At 62.9% G+C, this 17,662-nt stretch overlaps 1 protein-coding gene across 4 annotated transcripts; it reads left to right on the top strand.

The window, feature by feature from the left end:
- The first annotated feature begins 2,225 nt into the window (after window positions 1-2,225).
- Window positions 2,226-8,161, top strand: COMMD7 (COMM domain containing 7). 4 transcript variants are annotated; one of them, XM_087749786.1, is made up of 9 exons: window positions 2,226-2,400; window positions 3,824-3,877; window positions 3,974-4,079; window positions 5,687-5,743; window positions 5,823-5,860; window positions 6,435-6,525; window positions 6,647-6,696; window positions 7,211-7,259; window positions 7,781-8,161. In XM_087749786.1, the coding sequence occupies exons 1-9, from the start codon at window positions 2,293-2,295 to the stop codon at window positions 7,855-7,857; spliced, it is 630 nt and encodes a 209-aa protein (XP_087605912.1). In that variant the 5' UTR covers window positions 2,226-2,292; the 3' UTR covers window positions 7,858-8,161. The 4 variants fall into 4 exon arrangements, with proteins under 4 accessions (XP_087605912.1, XP_087605910.1, XP_087605913.1 ...); XM_087749784.1 differs by having other exon boundaries at window positions 2,228-2,442; XM_087749787.1 differs by having other exon boundaries at window positions 2,230-2,400; window positions 3,977-4,079.
- Window positions 8,162-17,662: the final 9,501 nt, after the last annotated feature.

Below are 17,662 nucleotides of genomic sequence, written 5' to 3'. Positions count from 1 at the left end.
TCTTCTTGGATCCTGTCACTCAACTTGCCCCAAGAATTTGGTTTGCTGCCTGGGAAACTGTTTACCACCGTCGGCTTCCCCTCTGCCGTACCTCCTGCATGCCCACACAAGCACACCCGCGCCCGCGGGACCGTCCTCCGGCAGCTCCCAGAGCATCACCCTGGGAAGGCACGGGGACGTAAAGGCCGGTCACAGGGACGTAAAGGCCAGTCGCAGGCTGCTCCTGCACAGCTAATCCCACCATCCAAATCAGACCCAAAATTGCCTCTTTCCTTGTTTCAGTTTTTCAGCCACACAGTACAGGTGAATGAATTTTGGTGGTTATGAAAATGTGTGGTAATTAACTGCAATTATTAATTTACACTCAGGACAATTTATGTAAGGCTGTATGCAACACGTTAAAGCCAAAGGGAATATCGCGCTCACACGCACGGGCATCCCGTGCTACCCAGTCCATACACCTCCCTGAGTGAGTGTTAGTTAAGATTAACTATTTTTTACAGACAAGCACATCCCGTGGTTTAAACATGCCGACGTGGCCAGTTCACCACAGAACCTGCTGAATTGTTCCAACGTGAAAAATTTGCACCTTGTTGTAAGGTGTCCTAAATATTTAGGGTCAAATCCTGCAAGCACCCCCACATGGGGTGTTTTCACCTCAACCATCCCATTCTGTCCAGGTACAGGGTTCCTCCCTGTGGATAGGAAACAGAAAATCCCCCAGCTGGGCTAGGAGGGAGCGGGAGGAGAGGAAGCCGAATGTGAATGCAATTTCCAGCCAGACCACCAGTAAATATCTCTTAACCCCTCATCATTAGTGGTACTTTGCTGCTTAACTCCTTGTTTATGAACCACTACTGGGATATCTTCGCAGTGAAAGGCACTATAAAATGCCTACGCTCTCATTTGCAATTGAAAGTGTCGGTAATAAAGCAGAAGCCTCGTGGGCTGCTGCAGTTTTACCTCCACAAAGGCTTTTGTACTGGCCCTGTGCAGCCAGCGAACACCTTCCCAGAGAAAATAGGTCCGACACATTCACGCTGATAGTGAAATAACTGCCGGAGAGCCTGTTTTCCTGCTCTTGGAAAGCCGCAAAGTAGCAGCTTAAGGCAAGGGAGTCTTGAAGCCTGCGATCAGCTCCGTGGTCCTCAGTGGGAATACATCCAGTTTTCTGGATCAAGGCCTTCCTTCGGAGCAGAAACAGAAACGAGACCGTGTAACAGAGGGCGAGAAGGCGATTGTCCAACTCACCTGCCTTCCTGCACGTCTCTGCATCAGCAGACCTCCTGCTTATGGGTTATCGTGAGAACGGGGTTAAAACCTCCCTGTGAGACCCTGACCCCCGTGACACGAGGCACCGTCTGTCCGGGCTGAGCTGCCTCTTCGCCTTCCTTACCCGACGCCTGCCCACCCCCGGGAGCCCAGCCGTGGGACACGAGCTGCCCTGCCCCGGGCCACCGGCCACCGGCCACCGTCAGCCTGCGCCGGGCTCTGCAGTGGGCTGGCACCCAGAGGGGGAAACTCGCACCCGAGTGTCGGGTCCTAAGTGGAATTTTCAGGGGAAAAAAAAACCATTCACCCTATAAACTATGTTTTTTAAACAGTTTATTTGAGGGTTTTGTACAGAAAACCAACCTGCGCTGTTCGGCCGGCAGCCAGGCCTCCACCCTGCAGGTGACGCTCAGGCCTCCGCACAGAGCGTACCCACCGCTCTCCCTCCTCGCCTGCAGCTTGGGCTCCACGCTTACCGGCCAGCAGGCCTTTCACCGGCCATGGAAGTGACCAAGCGCATAAAATTAAACATGTGGCTGAACATCGCTAGGGTGGAGATCTCAGCGGAATGCACACCGCCATAGACGTGCACCGCAGCTCCCGTTCGGGGGCTGCGCCGCCCCGGTTTGGGGAGGACAGCGAGAGGCCGCCCCGCACCTCCCCACCCACAGCGGCTGCTCTCCGGGACCGGTCAATGGCGCCCGAGGCCGTGCGGGAGCGGCCGCGGCCAGGCCCCCCCCGCCCCGCTGCCGCCCCCGGGCGCCTGGCCGCGGGGCCTGTGGCACAGCACTGCCGAGAGCCCCGGGCCGGGCCCCCCGGCCCCGCCGGCCCCGGGCCAACGGCGGGGGCTCGGGCAGCGGCTGCAGGGGCGACCTCGGGGCGCGCCAGGGGCCGGGCCGGGCCGGGGCGGCGATGGAGCGCGGGGGGAGCCCCACCGGGTGCCCTCAGCCGCCCCGCTCCGCCGGTGCGGGGCCGGGGCCGGGGCTGGGGGCGGCGGCGGTGCGGAAAGTGCGGCCGCCAATGCTCAGGCTGAGGCGGGCGGCGGCGGCGGGGCCGGGCGGGGCGGGCGGAGCCGCGGCCGCCGCCATGGGGCTGCTCAACTTCACCCGCGACCCGGTGCCGGAGGCGGTGAGCGGCGACATGCACAACCTCAACCAGCTCAGCGCCCAGGTGGGGCCGGGCCGGGCCGGGGGAGGGCGGGGCGCCGCCGCGGGAGCAGCCCCGGCCCCGGAGCCCGCGGGGCCGCCGGCTCCAGGGCAGCCGCAGCCGGCCGGGGCGAGCCGCCACCCGGGGTGCCGGGCCCAGCCGGCCCCGCAGCTCCGGAGCAGCCCCGGTATCGGGCCCAGCAGGCCCCAGAGCCCCGGTGCCAGGCCCCGTCGGGCCTCCAGGCCCCGCAGCCCCGGTACTGGGCCCACTCAGGCCCCGCAGCCCCGGCGCCGGGCCCCGTCGGGCCTCCAGGCCCCGCAGCGCCGGTGCCGGGCCCAGTCCAGGCCCCAGTGCCAGGGTCCCTGCCGGGTCTCAGCCCGCTCCAGAAGGGAACCGCGTTTTCTGGTGTCTGAGGCAGGGTTGTGGAGCGTGGCGCCGAGCTCAGCGGCACGGCCCCGCGCCTGGCCGGGCGAGCCCCGCGCACCGCGGCAGCTTGTTTTTCGGGCTGCAGGGCGTTCCTGACGAAGGGGCTCGCGTCGTGCCCGTGTGGGCAGCGGGGTCCTGTCGAGCACTGGTGTTTCTCGGTCGGACTGCACAGCGCTGGGGTTGTGATTGCCACCCCACTGCCCTCTTGTCCCGGTTGGCAGTGCACGTCTGCCTCCGGGCTGCCAACACACCGGCTGTGCAGCCGCATCCCAGAAGCTGGTTCAGCTTGCGCTGGAGGTGGTGGAAGAGCTGAGGCTTTTTTAGCTCAGCTTGGCAGAACCGTGGGTAACAGCCCGGTTACAGGGTCACAGGGCTGACGACGAGGGTAGGACGGGATGAGCCACGTGCAGCCACAGAGCAGCCGGCCGTACCCATGTCATGGCCAGCGCTGGTGCCGGCAGGGGAGGGAGGGTGGTGGTGCCCTGCCCTACAGGCAGGCTCTCCAGCCCTGCCAGCTGCATGCTCAGAAAACTGAAGGCAGTGACTAGACCTTTAACCAGTTCTTTTCCTTTCCCGAGTTAGTCTGGTTGCCCCGTGGGATTTGTGAAACATGAGAGTAGATGTTCGCGTCTTTTCCTATTCACAGTTTTTGGATTACGCAGGATAGAACAGCAGCTTCCGATTAGCCACGAGTCACAAAAGCCCTGTGCAGCGCCAGCTACCAGCTGCTCAAACCCTTTGAGAGTCTCTGAAAAGCATCCATGAGCAAGCCCCATCCATAGGCATCTTGTAATGCCGAGGACGGGGGTACCCTGCCAGCACAGCAGGTCAAACTCTGGGAGCAATGTACTGGGGGCAGGTGGAGCTGCGTCAAGGTGGAACATCACCACCTAGTCGTGGCGGTGATGGGGGTGGCGAGGTGCGGAGAAATGAAGCGTGCTGATGCCCCGCTCCGTAACACTCTCCTGTTTCTTTACAGCAATTCTCAGCGCTGACTGAAGTGCTCTTCCGCTTTCTAACAGAGCCCAAGGAGGTAAGGCACGTGCAGAACACGGAGGGGCAGCTGTGAATGCAGCGCTCTGTGAGAAGCATGCAGAGATAAGATTGTCTCCCTGCTCTTTCTCTTGAGCAGGTGGAAAGGTTTCTGACTCAGCTCTCAGACTTTGCCACCATGAATAAAATCAGCTTGGGCCCCCTGAAAAACATTGTCAAAAGTATTCTTCTGGTACCTAATGGTAAGTGATACATTTGCATATGCTACCCTGAGGCCAAACTACTGCGTCCATTCCTGCATGCTGCTAAAGTGTGTCTTCAGAACTGCAGTGCGCTTGGTTTGCACAATAAGTGCTAATGGTAGCTAATAAACGGCTTAGCGTTTAAGAATCAAAAATTCTCCTGTTGAAATGTCCCTGTTTGGTGACTCAGGCTTTGCTGTATTCTTTACACCCTGCCTGCACACACGTTTCACAGGCTTAACTAAACTCGCTTAAGTATCTATGCATTAAATGCAAGCACAACACTGTGACGGCGCTTGGTTTAACTTGTACCTGTAAATCCATTTTTGCCAGACCAGCGCAGCCTTATGTTGGCACCAAGTCTTCGTAGGAACTTCCATCCAAGTGACCCAGTACTGTAATTCCTGCAAGGACAAGCGCTCTTTGGGGCAGATAAGACAGTGTACACGCCGCTCTAGAGTGGGCTGCAAACCAGCATAGTTCTAGGCCACGTAAAGGAGACATCTGTCCTTGCAGTCTTGTTTTAGAAAAACGCTTCTGTGTCCAGCAGTTTCTCATTCCTAAATAGTGGGGAAGAGGGGCAGGGGGATTCCCCGTGAATACCCCAGACTCAGCACTTCATGAGATTACTCCGATGTCGTGGCTGCCATTTGATAATGCACCGCACACCTCCGCTGCACGTTCATCCCATTGATCCTTCTTGTTATCGGTAGTCCCTTGCTGCTGTCCTTCCATCCTGGGTTCCCCATAACTTTCTTCCAGCAGCGAAGGCATGCACAACTGTTTCCTGCGTTTGCTCTAAACTTTCGTTCTACTGCTTCAAGCCATTTCTTCTGTCCAGGAGTAGCAATGAATAATTTCCTTTCCTACAGCTGTCTTGGGGGTATTGAACGTGGAATCGGCATTTTCTCCCTTCCCGATTCTGGACCAGGTGCACTCGGTCTCGTCGTTCCTGGCTGCGTGCACTGGCTCCAATCCCGTTGTACCTTTTCATTAGCTCTGGGATGCTGCAGCCGGTATCGGAACAGATTACGGCAGATAACTTTGCCTGTGTGCTGCACAGACGGAAAGCCACGTGGGACTGGCAGTCTCTTTGAATTGATGAGATTCCTGCTCTTGGCTTCAGAGAACAGAATCCTTGTAAACTTCCATGTGCTGCCTGTGCCCCAGAACAAAGGAGGCAGGCGCAGCAGGGGAAAGTGTTATATGCACACGTTCACACCCATAATCCAAAACACAGCAGGTAGGTCAAATTAGGAGCCTGCCAGCCTTAACAGTTCTCCTTTAACAAGCAAAGCTTCTACAGGAGCGAAAGCAGCAACTTCAAAACACAGCCGCTGCTGCTGTTCCCATGGCTACCTGCAATGAAATCTCTCCCTGCTCTCCGGCACTCCCGTCGCCCTGACTTTTAAAGCACTGGGCATCTGCAAAGATACCAGCAGGCACAACTGTATTTCCTATCTTGACGAGCTGTGGTTTGTTTCAAAACACAGCCCCAGAACAGAGGCTTGCTTTCGCGGGGTCTCCCTCCCTGCCTGTATTTGACTCCGTAAAGATTGGTTTGACTCAGTAAAAAGTGACTTTTCTTCTTTGCGTTGTTTATTCAGGTGCCCTGAAGAGGAATTTGTCTTCTGAACAAGTCAGAGCAGATTTTATTGCTCTAGGTAGGTCACCTGACTTTCACTAAATAAAAGATAATTAATATTTATCACGTATAGTAATCTCCTCTGGTTTCCCCCACAGGCCTCAGTGAAGAGAAAGCCAGTTACTTTGCAGAACAGGTATTAATATCTTTCTGCTTGTTTCTAAGCTAACAAAATGACAGTCTTTGAGTGGGAACTTGTAAAACCCCGCTGCGATACTGAGATGCGTCAGCGCTTTGGGTATTTTCTTCAAAACCAGCTCAGAATTTTGAACTGAAGATCCTCGGGTAGCTGATAAGGCTAACTCTGTCTGATGATACCTCTGGTTTGCCGTGGCCTCCACCTCGCTGGTTCCGCGATTCCTGCGCTTCTGTGTGGCTTTCATTTGATCGCTTTCCTCCTTTGCGTGCTTTGAGCCCCGGGGTCACACAGTTACACGAACACGCGACTTTTTGCGCAGATATTGTTACACTGAACCGGTGTTACAACAAAAGCGGCGAGTTTCCCGTGCAGCAGCCACAAGGCAGGTGGAAATCCTAGTGGGACTCGGACATCTTTGAAAGCCCTCCGACCGCTTTAGTTTGCCCCTTTACACATCTCCGCTTTGACTTCTGCCATCAGCCTGCCTAGTCTCCAATTCATGTTGGAATTGCAGGTAACATAAATAGAGGCCTCTCTGAACTGATCGCTTGTGTGTCTTTTGCTCTTGCAGTGGAAGGTGAATTCCCCCACCCTAACACGCCTGGCTGTTGGTCAGACGCTGATGATTAACCAGCTGATAGATATGGAGTGGAAGTTTGGAGGTAATAGAGCTAAAACATCAACTGAATGGGCCGGGAAACCCAACAGCAGCTCTCCGCTAAATAACTTTTTATTTCACAGTTTAGCTAACAGATTATCTCCCTTCTCTTCTTTCCGACTCAGTGACTGCTGGGAGCAGTGAACTGGAAAAAGTGGGAAGTATCTTCTTACAGGTAAGTCTCCTACATCAGAGAGTTCAGGTTGTAGCGCGGGTAAGGAACGAGCTGGGACCAGGCACGTGGGAAGCACCGGCCGCGAGAGGAACTAGAGGGAAGCCAGATCTCGTAGGAACAGGCTCTGCAACAGGGCATCTGCCTCGGTCTTTCAGTGCAACTGCCAGCAGATAGCAGGCGCGCTGCTAGTTGTTTCTCTCCTGAAGACACCGTGTATCGCAGGAGCGTAGCCCGCTCTGCACAGCTGTTCAAAAAGCTCGCTCTAGCAAAGGTCACGCTGCCTTGGGGAGGGAGGGGAAACGCGGTCGTTTGTACGGACTTCCAGAAATCCCCCCGGCACCTAAGGGATCTGGTCCTACCGTGACACTTCCCCAAAGGCCTGTCAAAGGTGTGCGTGCTTGCAGCGCTCCGCCCGTCTGGAACTCGCAGCAGGCCCCAGTACTTCTGTCTTTTCGTGGTGCTCAGAATATAGGTCTCTCTGAATTAAAATACCTCTGCTTTTTCTTCCCCCAAGCTGAAGCTGGTGATTAAAAAAGGGAGCCAAATGGAAAACGTGTATATAGGTGAGTTAACAGCTCTGGAAAAGAAGCAAGCGCAAAGCGGAGCGGCAGCACAGAGCTCCCGGGGGGTGCTGGGGGAGCCTTGAGCTCCCGGGGGGTGCTGGGGGAGCCTTGGGCGCGGACCCAGCGCGGGTCCGTGCGAGAGCATCGCTCGGCTGCTGCCGCTGCTCCTGCCCCGGCCTCTCCCGCCGCGGCCGCTCCGGAGGTGTTTGGGAGCGCTGACTGGGGGCAGGCTTCACGTCTTTGCCTAAGTAAATACAGATATGCCGCAGAGCCGTGAAAAGCGGCCAGAGCAGCGTGGCAGATGAAGAAAGTAAAACGGTTCCCAAGCGTCAGTTGCTGTTGGGAGAATCCTAGCCCGGGATCCCGCGCAGCCCAGCTAGCGTGAAACGGCTGCGAGAGTGCCCGTGTCTAATCCTGCCGGCTTCGGTGAACAGAGTTGCTCTGCGGTAGCACCAGAGTGGCTTTCCCAATGTTGCAAGCGTAACCTGAAATGTAAGACTCGATGCCTCTTTTTCCTGCAGAGTTAACTTTGCCCCAGTTCTACAGTTTTCTGCATGAAATGGAACGGGTCAAGACCAGTCTGGAAAGCTTCAGCTGAAACTGCATGGCCTGACCCGACATCTGTCCAGGATGTTTATTTTCTCCTCGTGGGCCTGCAGAGCCGCTCTTTCCAGCTGACTCCAACACCTTTGTAAGAGAAGACAGGGCCGTGCAACAAGCAGTGGTGTCGCGGCCCAGAAGGACCCATCAATCCTGCAGAACCTGACACTGCACGTGTTTCAAAGCAGCCACGAGTCCACTCACCTCTTTTTTTTTTTTTATACTGTTATGAGGAATCGCAGTCAGAAATACGTGGATACTTGTATTAAAACAGCAAAGAAATAAACTCATTCCCATCCTGCCCCATTTGTATCAGAATTTGATTTTTTGAGAAAAAGAGAAACAAGCAATCGTTCTCAAGCTTGGAAGAATTCAGCAGAGCGGACAGGGAGGCAAGGAGAGCCTCTGACCTGGCGACTCCCTGCCTGCTCGCTTCCGAGCCTCTCCCTTCTCCTGCCCTGAGAAATGGATTGGTTACGTCCTTCCCAGTCGTGCCTCATTATTGACGAGCATCTCGGCGGTAGATGATTTTAAATCTTAAACAGCCAAACATCTGCCTCCGCGCACAGGGGGAAAAGCATCTCGGGGGTGACCGGATAAATCTGGTTTGCGTGCGCTGGGCTCTGGCGAGCGGCTCTCTAGCCGGCAGTTGGCGCGTCCTGGCGCGGGTAGGCCCAGGCCGCTCCCTTCTGGACACGGGTCCAAACCCCGCGAGCGCCGTGAGCTCGACTCCTCGGCTGTCTAACGGCGAGGGTGAGCTCTTCGTCGGGAAGCAGAGGGGAGCCCCCGGCCCGGCCCGGGGCAGCGGGAGATGGTAAGTGCGCCGAGGCTCCTCCCGTGCCGAACCGTCCAATTGTCCAGCGCCTCTTGGCAGCCCAAGCTCGCCGTGCCCGCAGCGCGGAGCTGAACGAGGCTCGCTCACAGCGCGCTCCGTCCGCCGCCGGCGTTTCCCGAGGCATCCCCATGTCCCCGACAAACTCGGCAGTCGCAGTGGAGGGAGCGAGCTGCAGCACTGGGGTAAATACCAGCAGCACCAGTAAGATCCCCTCCGTTTCCAGCCCACGCCTGCAGTCATTCACCGTCCCGTGGCGTCCTGCGAGCCTGCTGGGGGGGAAGCAGCACTGCGGCTCCCTGCGCCTGCCTCTGCTCCAGCCAAAGCCGCGCACAAAAACACGGCTTCTGCGAGAAGGGAGTCGCAAGGCTCCCTGCAGCTCACAGCTTTGCCCGCAGGTTTTCAGCTTGCAGAAAAGCCAGTCATTTTCTGCATTGCATTTCATGCAGTCCCGCACGAGTGACTAGAACGGATAACGCGTACGGGCTGAACCCAGTGTTCGGGAAACAGCTCGGGGAATCCTGCTGGCAAACTCGGGGACAGTGTTTGCGTATTTATTTTCCCACGTATCAGGCCGTTCACAAGCTTTGTCACATGATTACGGTAAAATTAAAAAAAAAAAAAAAAATCCTCTGAAATAATGCCCTGCAAAATAGTCCGTCTCCTTTGGGGTGGCAGGAAAAGCTATTTCAGGGAGGAAGAAAATGTCCGAAGGGCTGCTTTCTCAAGACAAAAGGAATTTTTATTCTTTACATTTTCTGCTGCCTGTTCCTATTATTTCTCCTCACCCCCCCGGTGCCAGGGCAGCACCACTCAACCCTATCCGGTTACGGCGGGAGGTGGACCACGGCGATGCCGGAGAAGATGCCAGGCTCGGTTGTGGGCCAGGAATCCGCCGCCCCCCGCGCTCCTCCCCCTGCCCGGTTGGGATTAAGCCGCTCAGGGCTGACGCACGCCGCGGCCCGCTGACCCCAAGCGCAGGGGTCACCACGCTGCTCCGCAATCCCCACGGGCGTCTCTGATCAGCGGCATTAGAGCGCTGCCGCCGCGCCGCTGGGATGCGGCGTGACCTTCGCGCCGCCGCCAGCGCTCCCCGGTACCCGGGAGCGCCCTTCCATCCCGCGCACTTGGCTGAGCATGAGCCGAGCCGGCAGCCCCGGCGGGGAAGGGGCGCGGGGAGGGAGCCGGCTCCGGTGGCGCCGGCACAAGGTGACGCCAACTGCGGGGGAACCGGGTTGCCTTCCCGATCGTGCTGACCAGGGGCAAGCATGGCGCTGGGAAACGCAGCACGACAGCCGTGCCCTTCCTGCGCAGCATGGCCCCGGCTTCGCCGCGTTGCCACCAGCACACAGGGTGACAGCAAATGCCCGGCCCCCGGCGCTGGGGCTCGGTGGGCGGCGAGGGCTGAGCAGGGACCGAGCCGCAGGCGGGAGGGAAGGGGCTGCCGCGGTGCCCGTTTTGCCCGGGTTTCCGGGCGGCCCCCGCGGCGCTCGCTGCGCTGCCTCTTCCGGCTGCCCGTCAAGCCCAGCCAGCCGGGAGCTAATCTCCGCGGGACAGTGGGCGCGGGGGAAACAGGGGCCTCCTACAACTTGGGGTGAAGCTAACTGCGCTGCTGCAGCGGTTTGCCTCCCGGGGGCTTTCTCGGCCCGTTTCCTCCGGGGGCAGCTGTGCCGCAGCCCCCCCCCCGTTCCTGCCCAGGCCCCGCTGCAGGGCGGGAGCGGGGGGGACACACAGGCGCGGGGGCTGCAGCGGGGCAGGGGCGGCTCTGCTGTGCTGAAGCCGCAGCGTAGTCACCCCCTTGCACGCTTAGATGCTCGTGCAGCCCCGCTCGCCACCGTGGGGACCCTCTGCTGCCTCGGGGACCCCCTTATTGCACCCCCGCTGCCGGGCGGTCTCTCCTGAACCCGGGGGAGGTGGCAGAACGGTCCCCAGGAGCCAGGCTGCAAGGGGTCCCGTGCTGCCAGGCATCCCACGCGCTCAGCCCTGCCAGCCTCCTGCGAAAGCACACCGGGGCAGCCGGGAGACGGGGGCTGCGCTCCCGGGCTCTGTTGCTTCCCGGCACCAATTCAAGGCAGTTGCGATTCTCAACCACGGCAGATGCTAATGACCGAGTGAGCCGGGACGCTTTCGGACGCAGCATCCTCTCACCACTGCAAACACCTTCACGTGTGAGCCCTCCAAGCCCCAAGAACAAAAGCCTCGGCGGCGCCCGCCACCCTCCCCCTGCTCGGAGGTGGCGCAGCAGACGCAGGCTCCGCTTCCGCCCCTGCCTGCAGCCCGCGGGCCGCCGGGGAAGGAAGGAACCGGGGCTCGCTGCCTGCTCTGCCTGACCTTGAGCAGGTCGCATGGGAACCGGCCGATCTCCCGTGGGAACCCCCCGCTTTCGCAGACCTCGCCGGGAGCTGCTCCATGCCAAGGGCTTTGAAAGCTTGGTCTTTATCCCTGTCCCAGCTTTCCTGTTTGCAAAACAGGGCAACAAATCTCAGAGTTGGCCAACAGCTGGGAATGAGCCGTGGCAGGTGAGACAAGCCGGGGAGAAGAACCGGCAGGCAGCGGGCCCCAGGAGCAGCCTGGAGGTCAGCCCCGTGCCAGGCAAAGCCCACGGCGTGGTGCCTGGCCCGGCTGAGCACCAGCACCAGGGGAATGGAAAGGGCATTGCCTCCATGACGGCGTTAACCCCGCACAGAGCAGCGTGGCTGGTGAAGCCAGTCCTGCCCTCCTCACCCCACGCCGGCAGGGCCCTGCTGGGGGTGCGTGGGGCTCCTGTGGCCCGTGCTCCGGGGAGAGGCCCCTGGCGTCTGCCTGCCCCACCGGCGAGCGCTGTGCTCGGTGCGGCGCTGCGCCGTTGCTGAGGACACGCTCCCCAGGAACCGGCCCTCAGCCTGCCTTGGGACCAGCTTCTGCGCCCGCCCTGCTCGAGACAGGCAGGGAGGCATCCCAGCCTGCCTGTGAAACTGGGCTGCTGCCTCCCATTCTTGCTGGAGCGGTGAAAAAATACTGGTGGCGTCCAAGGCAGTGGAAATATTCCTAGCATGTCCTCTTCTCCTAAGCCTTGCCATCTCTCTAGGCACTTCTTTGTCCAGGCACACTGGGAACAATTGGGGTTGCTCAGCCAGACCGCAGGCTGTCGATCAGCGGAGCAAATGAATGCTCCAGCATAAGGAACCCATCTTCTCCCCCAGCACGGGGAGGTGGCCACCAGAAACAGGGCCTGTGGCACAACAGCACAGGCAGCAAACAATTCCCGGGCACCAGCGCCAGTGCCAGCACCGAGGAGGACGGCGGGAGCTCGCTCTGAGACACAGCAGACGGGGAGAGGATCGCCGGGCTTCCCCAGACCCCACCGCGGGGCTCGGGGCTGCGTGGTTGGCACAACGTGGATGCCCTGAGGGCCGGTGCCGAGGCCTCTGCGTGCACCCACGTTGCCAGCCCCGACCCCAGCCCCGAGCACCCGCTCTGCGGGCGGCCGAGGGGGAGCAGAGTCTCCGCGGCCGTTTTGGAGCCCAGCCCAGAGAGGAGCCCCCCGAGCTGCGGGGTCAGGGCTGGGCTGGCCCCTCACAGCACCCAGCACCCTCGGGGCAGCCCTAGCCGGGACTGATTGCCACGGCTTCCCTTGCGGGCACAGCTTCGTTACCAGCACCCGGACCCGCCGTGACAAACCAGCCCTGTCCCCAAGAGCCGGGTCCAGCGGCTCCCCTCCGTGACGGCGGGCTGGCGCATGGTGGGGGGAGCTCCCTGCCCGCCGAGGCGGCTCAGCTACCATTTCCCAGCGGTGCCCCGCAGCGCACAGCTCCATTTTATAGGGCTGCTCTGTCCCAGGGGCATCGCTGCCGCAGCGCAGCCGCTAAGGAGGTTATCCCCAACCACGCCACCGAGTTCACCATGGAAAGAGAGGGAAAGCAGGGTTAACCCTTGTGCTGCTGACACATCTCACAGCACTGAGGAATACCTTTGTTTGAAAGCACGCTCTTAACAAGTCCCAGTAGCGATCGGCTGCCGCAAAACAGCAGGCGAGGAGCCCCCGTGCCATCCCCATGCCAGCCTCCGCAGCAGCGCTGAGCCCCGAGGCAGCCGCAGCCCCTGCGCACGGTGCCCTCGGGCCGGGTGTCGGGGCAGCAGCCCGAGGAGGGACCGCGCGCGTCCCCAGCCGCAGCCGAGCCCGAATCCTTCCCTAAGCTTTGTCTCACGCCAGCGGGTGGGATCGGGGGGGATGCTGCCTGCCTGCCTGCGGACAGGCGTTGCTCGACCGAGGCCGCTGGGAGCACAGCTACCCACGGCCACCGCGGCACTGCTCGCGCTTCCGCGGGAAAACTTGGGGGCTGCAAGCAAGGTCAAGGGCCCTTCCCTTGCTGGGACCCTGGGGCACACCAGAGCCAAGCTGGCCGGACCCGCCGTCCCCCGGGGCTGGGGCTGTCCCCGCACGTTCCCCCACGGCTCCCGGCAGGGCCGGCTGCGGGGCCGCAGCGGGACGAGGGGCGGGTGGAGGCGGCGCTCCCCGGGGAGACCCAGCGGGGCGCCGCCATTTTCCCGGCTCAGCAGCCCCGCGGGGCAGGGTTTGGGGTGGGGGGGTCCCGGGCAGGGCCCCCCACCCCCCCTCCGCGCGGCCCAGCGCGGCTGAGCCCGGGCGAGCTCACGGCACCGCACCGCGCCCCGCCGGGCGCCGCCCCCCCCGCTGCAGTGCGCGGCGCGGGGCAGCAGGGGGCGCCAGAGCACCGCGCAGCGCCGCGCGCCCCCGGGCATCCCGCCCCCCCCCCACCGCCGCAATCGCATCCCGGCCTCCATCCCGCCCTGCATCCCTGGGAGCTCTCCCCGCATCCCGCCCTGCATCCCCCGGAGCTCTCCCCACATCCCGCCCTGCATCCCCCACATCCAGGCCTCCATCCTGCCCTGCATCCCCTGGCACCGCTCCCTGCATCCCACCCTGCATCCCCCGGAGCTCTCCCTGCATCCCACCCCGCATCCCCCGCACCGCTCCCTGCATCCCCCGCAGCCCGGCCTCCATCCCGCCCTGCATCCCCTGGCACCACTCCCCGCATCCCACCCTGCATCCCCCGGAGCTCGCCCCGCATCCCGCCCCGCATCCCCCGCACCGCTCCCCGCATCCCGCCCCGCATCCCCCGGAGCTCTCCTGCATCCCGACCTCCATCCCCCTGCACCGCTCCCTGCATCCCCCACCCCGCTCCCCCCCCGCCACTGGCCGCCCCTCTCCCTCCGAGGGATCCCTCCCCCGCCCCGGCGGCACCACCGCCCCTGCAGCCCCGCCAGCGCTTTCCCAGCCGGGAGCCCCAGAGCCACCCCAGGGTCCCCCCCAGAGCCGGGTGCCACCCCCGGGCCCCTGCAGCAGCGACAGCCGTGAGCAGCGGCACCCACTGCCCCGAGCAGGGCCCCGCGCGCCGCCTCAGCCTGCGGGCCGGGGGCAGGAGCCACGTCACGGCAGCGCACCCCCTCCTCGCTTCCCAGACTCACTCAAAATGCAAGAAAACTGAGAAACGACTGTCCCTGTTCCTCGCGTCACCTGGGGAGGGTGCCCGAGCAGCCCGTCCCACCCCAGCACCCCGCGATGTGCCGGGTCGGGGCAGCGCATCGGTCGGGTTGGCTTTGCTAGGGGCAGATTAATAAAATAAAAATAATAGGGAGAAACACTGCCTCGCTGGGGGCCACCCCACGGCGGCTGGGGACCCAGCCAGGTGGGTATTTTTAGCTTCTACTGCTGAGGGGCTGGCTGTACGTGTGCATACGGACACACGGACGTTACCAACCCGCCGCCCACGCGGGGCGTGCGGGACGCTGGCGGGCGCCCGGGCCCCCCGCTGCGAGTGGCCGCTGCGGGGCCAGGCCCGAGGAAGGCAGTGGGAGCGCGGGACGAGGGCCCGGCCCAGTGCCACCCCCGGTGCGGAGCGGGGCACCCCGGGGTCAGGCAGAGCCCCGCCGGCTGGCCCGGCCGAGGGAGGGACGCAAGGCCCATGGGGCCGGAGTCCCCGGAGCACGGCCGGAGCCCCGGCACGGAGCGGCTTTGGCAGAGCACTGCGGAGCAGGCGGGGGAGAGGGGAGCACACGCCTTTTCACCAGCTTTTCTGCTTGATCCATCCACGTATAAGTGAATTCTGAGCACACAATGCAGTTATTGAATAAAATTATGCTTTTTTTAGTACTTGTATGCATGGCTTTTTTTAAGGCTCTGCCTAGAAACCAACCTTACAGCCAGGAGCAGAGAGATCGGAGGGAAAAGCCAGGCCAACCCCGGGCCCCACACCGCACTCGGAGGGTTGCGGGACGCACGGATGCAAGCCCAGCACCGCCGACAAGAGCGGCTTGCAGGCGGCACAGCCATCCCTCGCAGGCTACAAGCCCAGCGCTCCTTCCACCCCGGGGGAAGGAGGAAAAAGCGCTCCCGGCTGGGGCAGGGACGCGGCAGAGCGGGCAGGGGCTTCCTCTCCTCTCCCCGTCACCAGCTCCATCCCCCACGGCGTCAGCTCTGTCCCCGCTCCCGCAGGGCTCTGCCCGCGCCCGCGAGGACAAGTCCTGCCTCCCCTCCGCCATCTCGCTCGCCCTCCAGGCAGCGAAGCCGAGGCACCGGCAGCTCCATCTGCACAACACGGTGAGCACCGGGCCAAGGGGCAGGACCCGGCAATCACGCTTTCTTGGAGCGCATCGTGCTCCCGCCTTGCCAAGGGCGTTAGAAATGGGCGGCTGTAATAACAGTGCTGTGAATAACCGCAGCTCGCTCACCGTGGCCTCCCAGCCCGCTGCGTGCTCGTGCTCGTGCTCCTGCTCTGCCTCCAGCTCCAGCCTCACCCCCTCCCAAGGCCATTCCCTGCCGTAGCGTGCCCTGCTTTCCAACCTGCCTTATAGCCTCCCGCCCCAGCCCAGGTGCCCGCAGTCCCCAATCCCTCCTGCCCAAGGCCTCACCCATTTAATGCTTCTCCCTCTTGCAGCTGGTTTGGCTTTTATCTATCACTCTCCTCCCAGCAGGACTCCCATCAGCTGGGGGCACAAAACCCCCAAATGGGGGATCTGCTGCCCCGTGACAGACCGCATCGCCTGAACACGGCGCAACACAAAGGGCTTGCGGAGCTGTTATTGTTGCTGATCCCTGCGCCGCTACCCCAGAGCTGCCTGGAGCAGAGCCTGCCCTTGTCGCTGGCGTTCTGCAAACAACCCTCCTGAGGGCCCCTCGGAAGGGCCGGGGCGCAGCTCCCCGCTCCCGGCCGCGGCGGACCGGCCGGGGGGCAGCAGGTCCCCCTCTGTCACCAACACCGGCTGCGGCAGCGCTGCCTGCGCTGGGGCCATCTGTTCGGCAGGCACAGCCCCGCGTCACGCTGTGCTGCAGGAGCAATGCCAAAGTGCCCAGACCCCGCTGGGGCGCCCGCACGGGAACTGGGGTTGGAGCATGGCGACTGATGCGATTTTCAGCCCCGGTGAAAAGACGAGGGCGCGGATGCCAGGCGCCCTCTGCGGCTCCATAGCTGAGCCCTGCGGGGTGGGGCTGTGGGGCGGCCTGGGGGTGCTAGGGCTCTGGTGGGGGCAGCTCAGCAGCCCACCCACGGCTCAGGGAGGTGGGCGACATGTGGGGTCCCAGCAGCAACCGAAACACCGGCGCGTCCCAGCGAGGACACAGCCGTCGCGGGGCTGGAGCGGCGCTGGGAAGCCTCGCGCCAGGCTCCGTCCCGCTCCGCTTGCTCGCAAGTGAAAGGATTTGTCAACAGGGAGCTGATGAGTCCCACGGGCCGCCAGCTCGCCCACCTCCCAGCACCTCCAGCCTGGCGGGTGGCCTCCCGACGGCGTGCGGCCGGCGCAGGCACCGGAGAGCAGGCTGGCCCTGAGCAGCCGACTGCGCCGGAGGGTCCGCACCCGCTGTCCCGCCACACACCCCGCTGTGGGGTCCCCGACCCCGCTGCCCGGGCAGCACAGCGGCTCCGGAGGTGCTGACCCCATAAGGTGTTTCTGAAAGATGCTCAGTGTAACCCGGGCAGCGCTTGGCACACAGCAGCCGCATGCTGCGGAGAGAGGAATATTCTTTCACTGGGAGAACAAGAAGAGCCCTCTGATGGCTGCCTTGTCCCTTGTAAACACCAACTTTGAGAGCATCAAATTACAGTTGCTGCAGCAGCTCCAAACAAGATGGTAATCGGGAGCGCGGGGGCACCCTGCCTGCACAGCGGGTGCTGCGGGGCAGCGGGGAGCACCGGGGGCCCGGCCTGGTGGCACCGCTGAGGCCACGACACTCGCTCCTGCGCCGCAGCACTGCCAGAGCGCGGTGCGGGCGATGGTCCCGCTGCCACCCCGACCCCACGCAGCGGCTCAGGCGAGCCCTGGGGCGTGCGGGAGCTCCTCTGCCCCCGGCCCTGGCAGGCCCGTCGCCTGCAGATCCCTGGGTGCAGATGAAGAGGAGGGACCCGGTGGGCACAGGGCCCCCGTGGCACGGGGGGCACCGCGGCTGGGCTGCAGCCCGGTGAGGGCACGCCGCAGCCCGGGCCGCTGCAGCCCTCGGCCGTGGGTGTGTGGCGTGGATGGCTCCCACGGCGTGGATGCCTCCCACGGCGAGGGCCGGGGCTTGGCGTGCTGCCGCCGCCCCCCGGCACCGCGGCTCGGGAGATGCACCCTCCCTGCAGCCCGGGGCTGCGCCCCGAAGCCCCGCAGCCGGGCGGGCGCCCCGGGTGCAGCCCTGGCGCGGCGGAGCGCTTGCTGCCGAGCAGCCCCTCTGCAGGCGGGCGCAGCCCGGCGGAGCGGAGGCCCGGGACCAGGCAGCTGGCAGGGCTGAAGGCAGCTGCCTGCAGCGCAGGGCCCCCCCCGCGCCGGGCAGGAGCCTGCCCCCGCCTCGGCCCCCCCCGCCGCTCCCCGCCCCCGGCTGCGGGGCGGCCCCGAGCGCTCCCCGCCGGCCCGGGGCACCGGGCACCCCCGCCGCGCCGCGGCCGCTTCTCCCCTCCCCTCCCCGCGGCGGGGACCGGCCGGGCCGGGCCGGGCCGGGCCG

The sequence above is a fragment of the Nipponia nippon genome, unplaced genomic scaffold (assembly GCF_047370975.1).
Source record: "Nipponia nippon isolate SJK-2023a ecotype South Korea unplaced genomic scaffold, ASM4737097v1 scaffold_13, whole genome shotgun sequence".
In the NCBI taxonomy this organism is placed as follows: Eukaryota; Metazoa; Chordata; class Aves; order Pelecaniformes; family Threskiornithidae; genus Nipponia; species Nipponia nippon.
The sequence above is the reverse complement of the archived record's forward strand: the minus strand, read 5'-3'. Positions and strand labels throughout refer to the sequence as shown.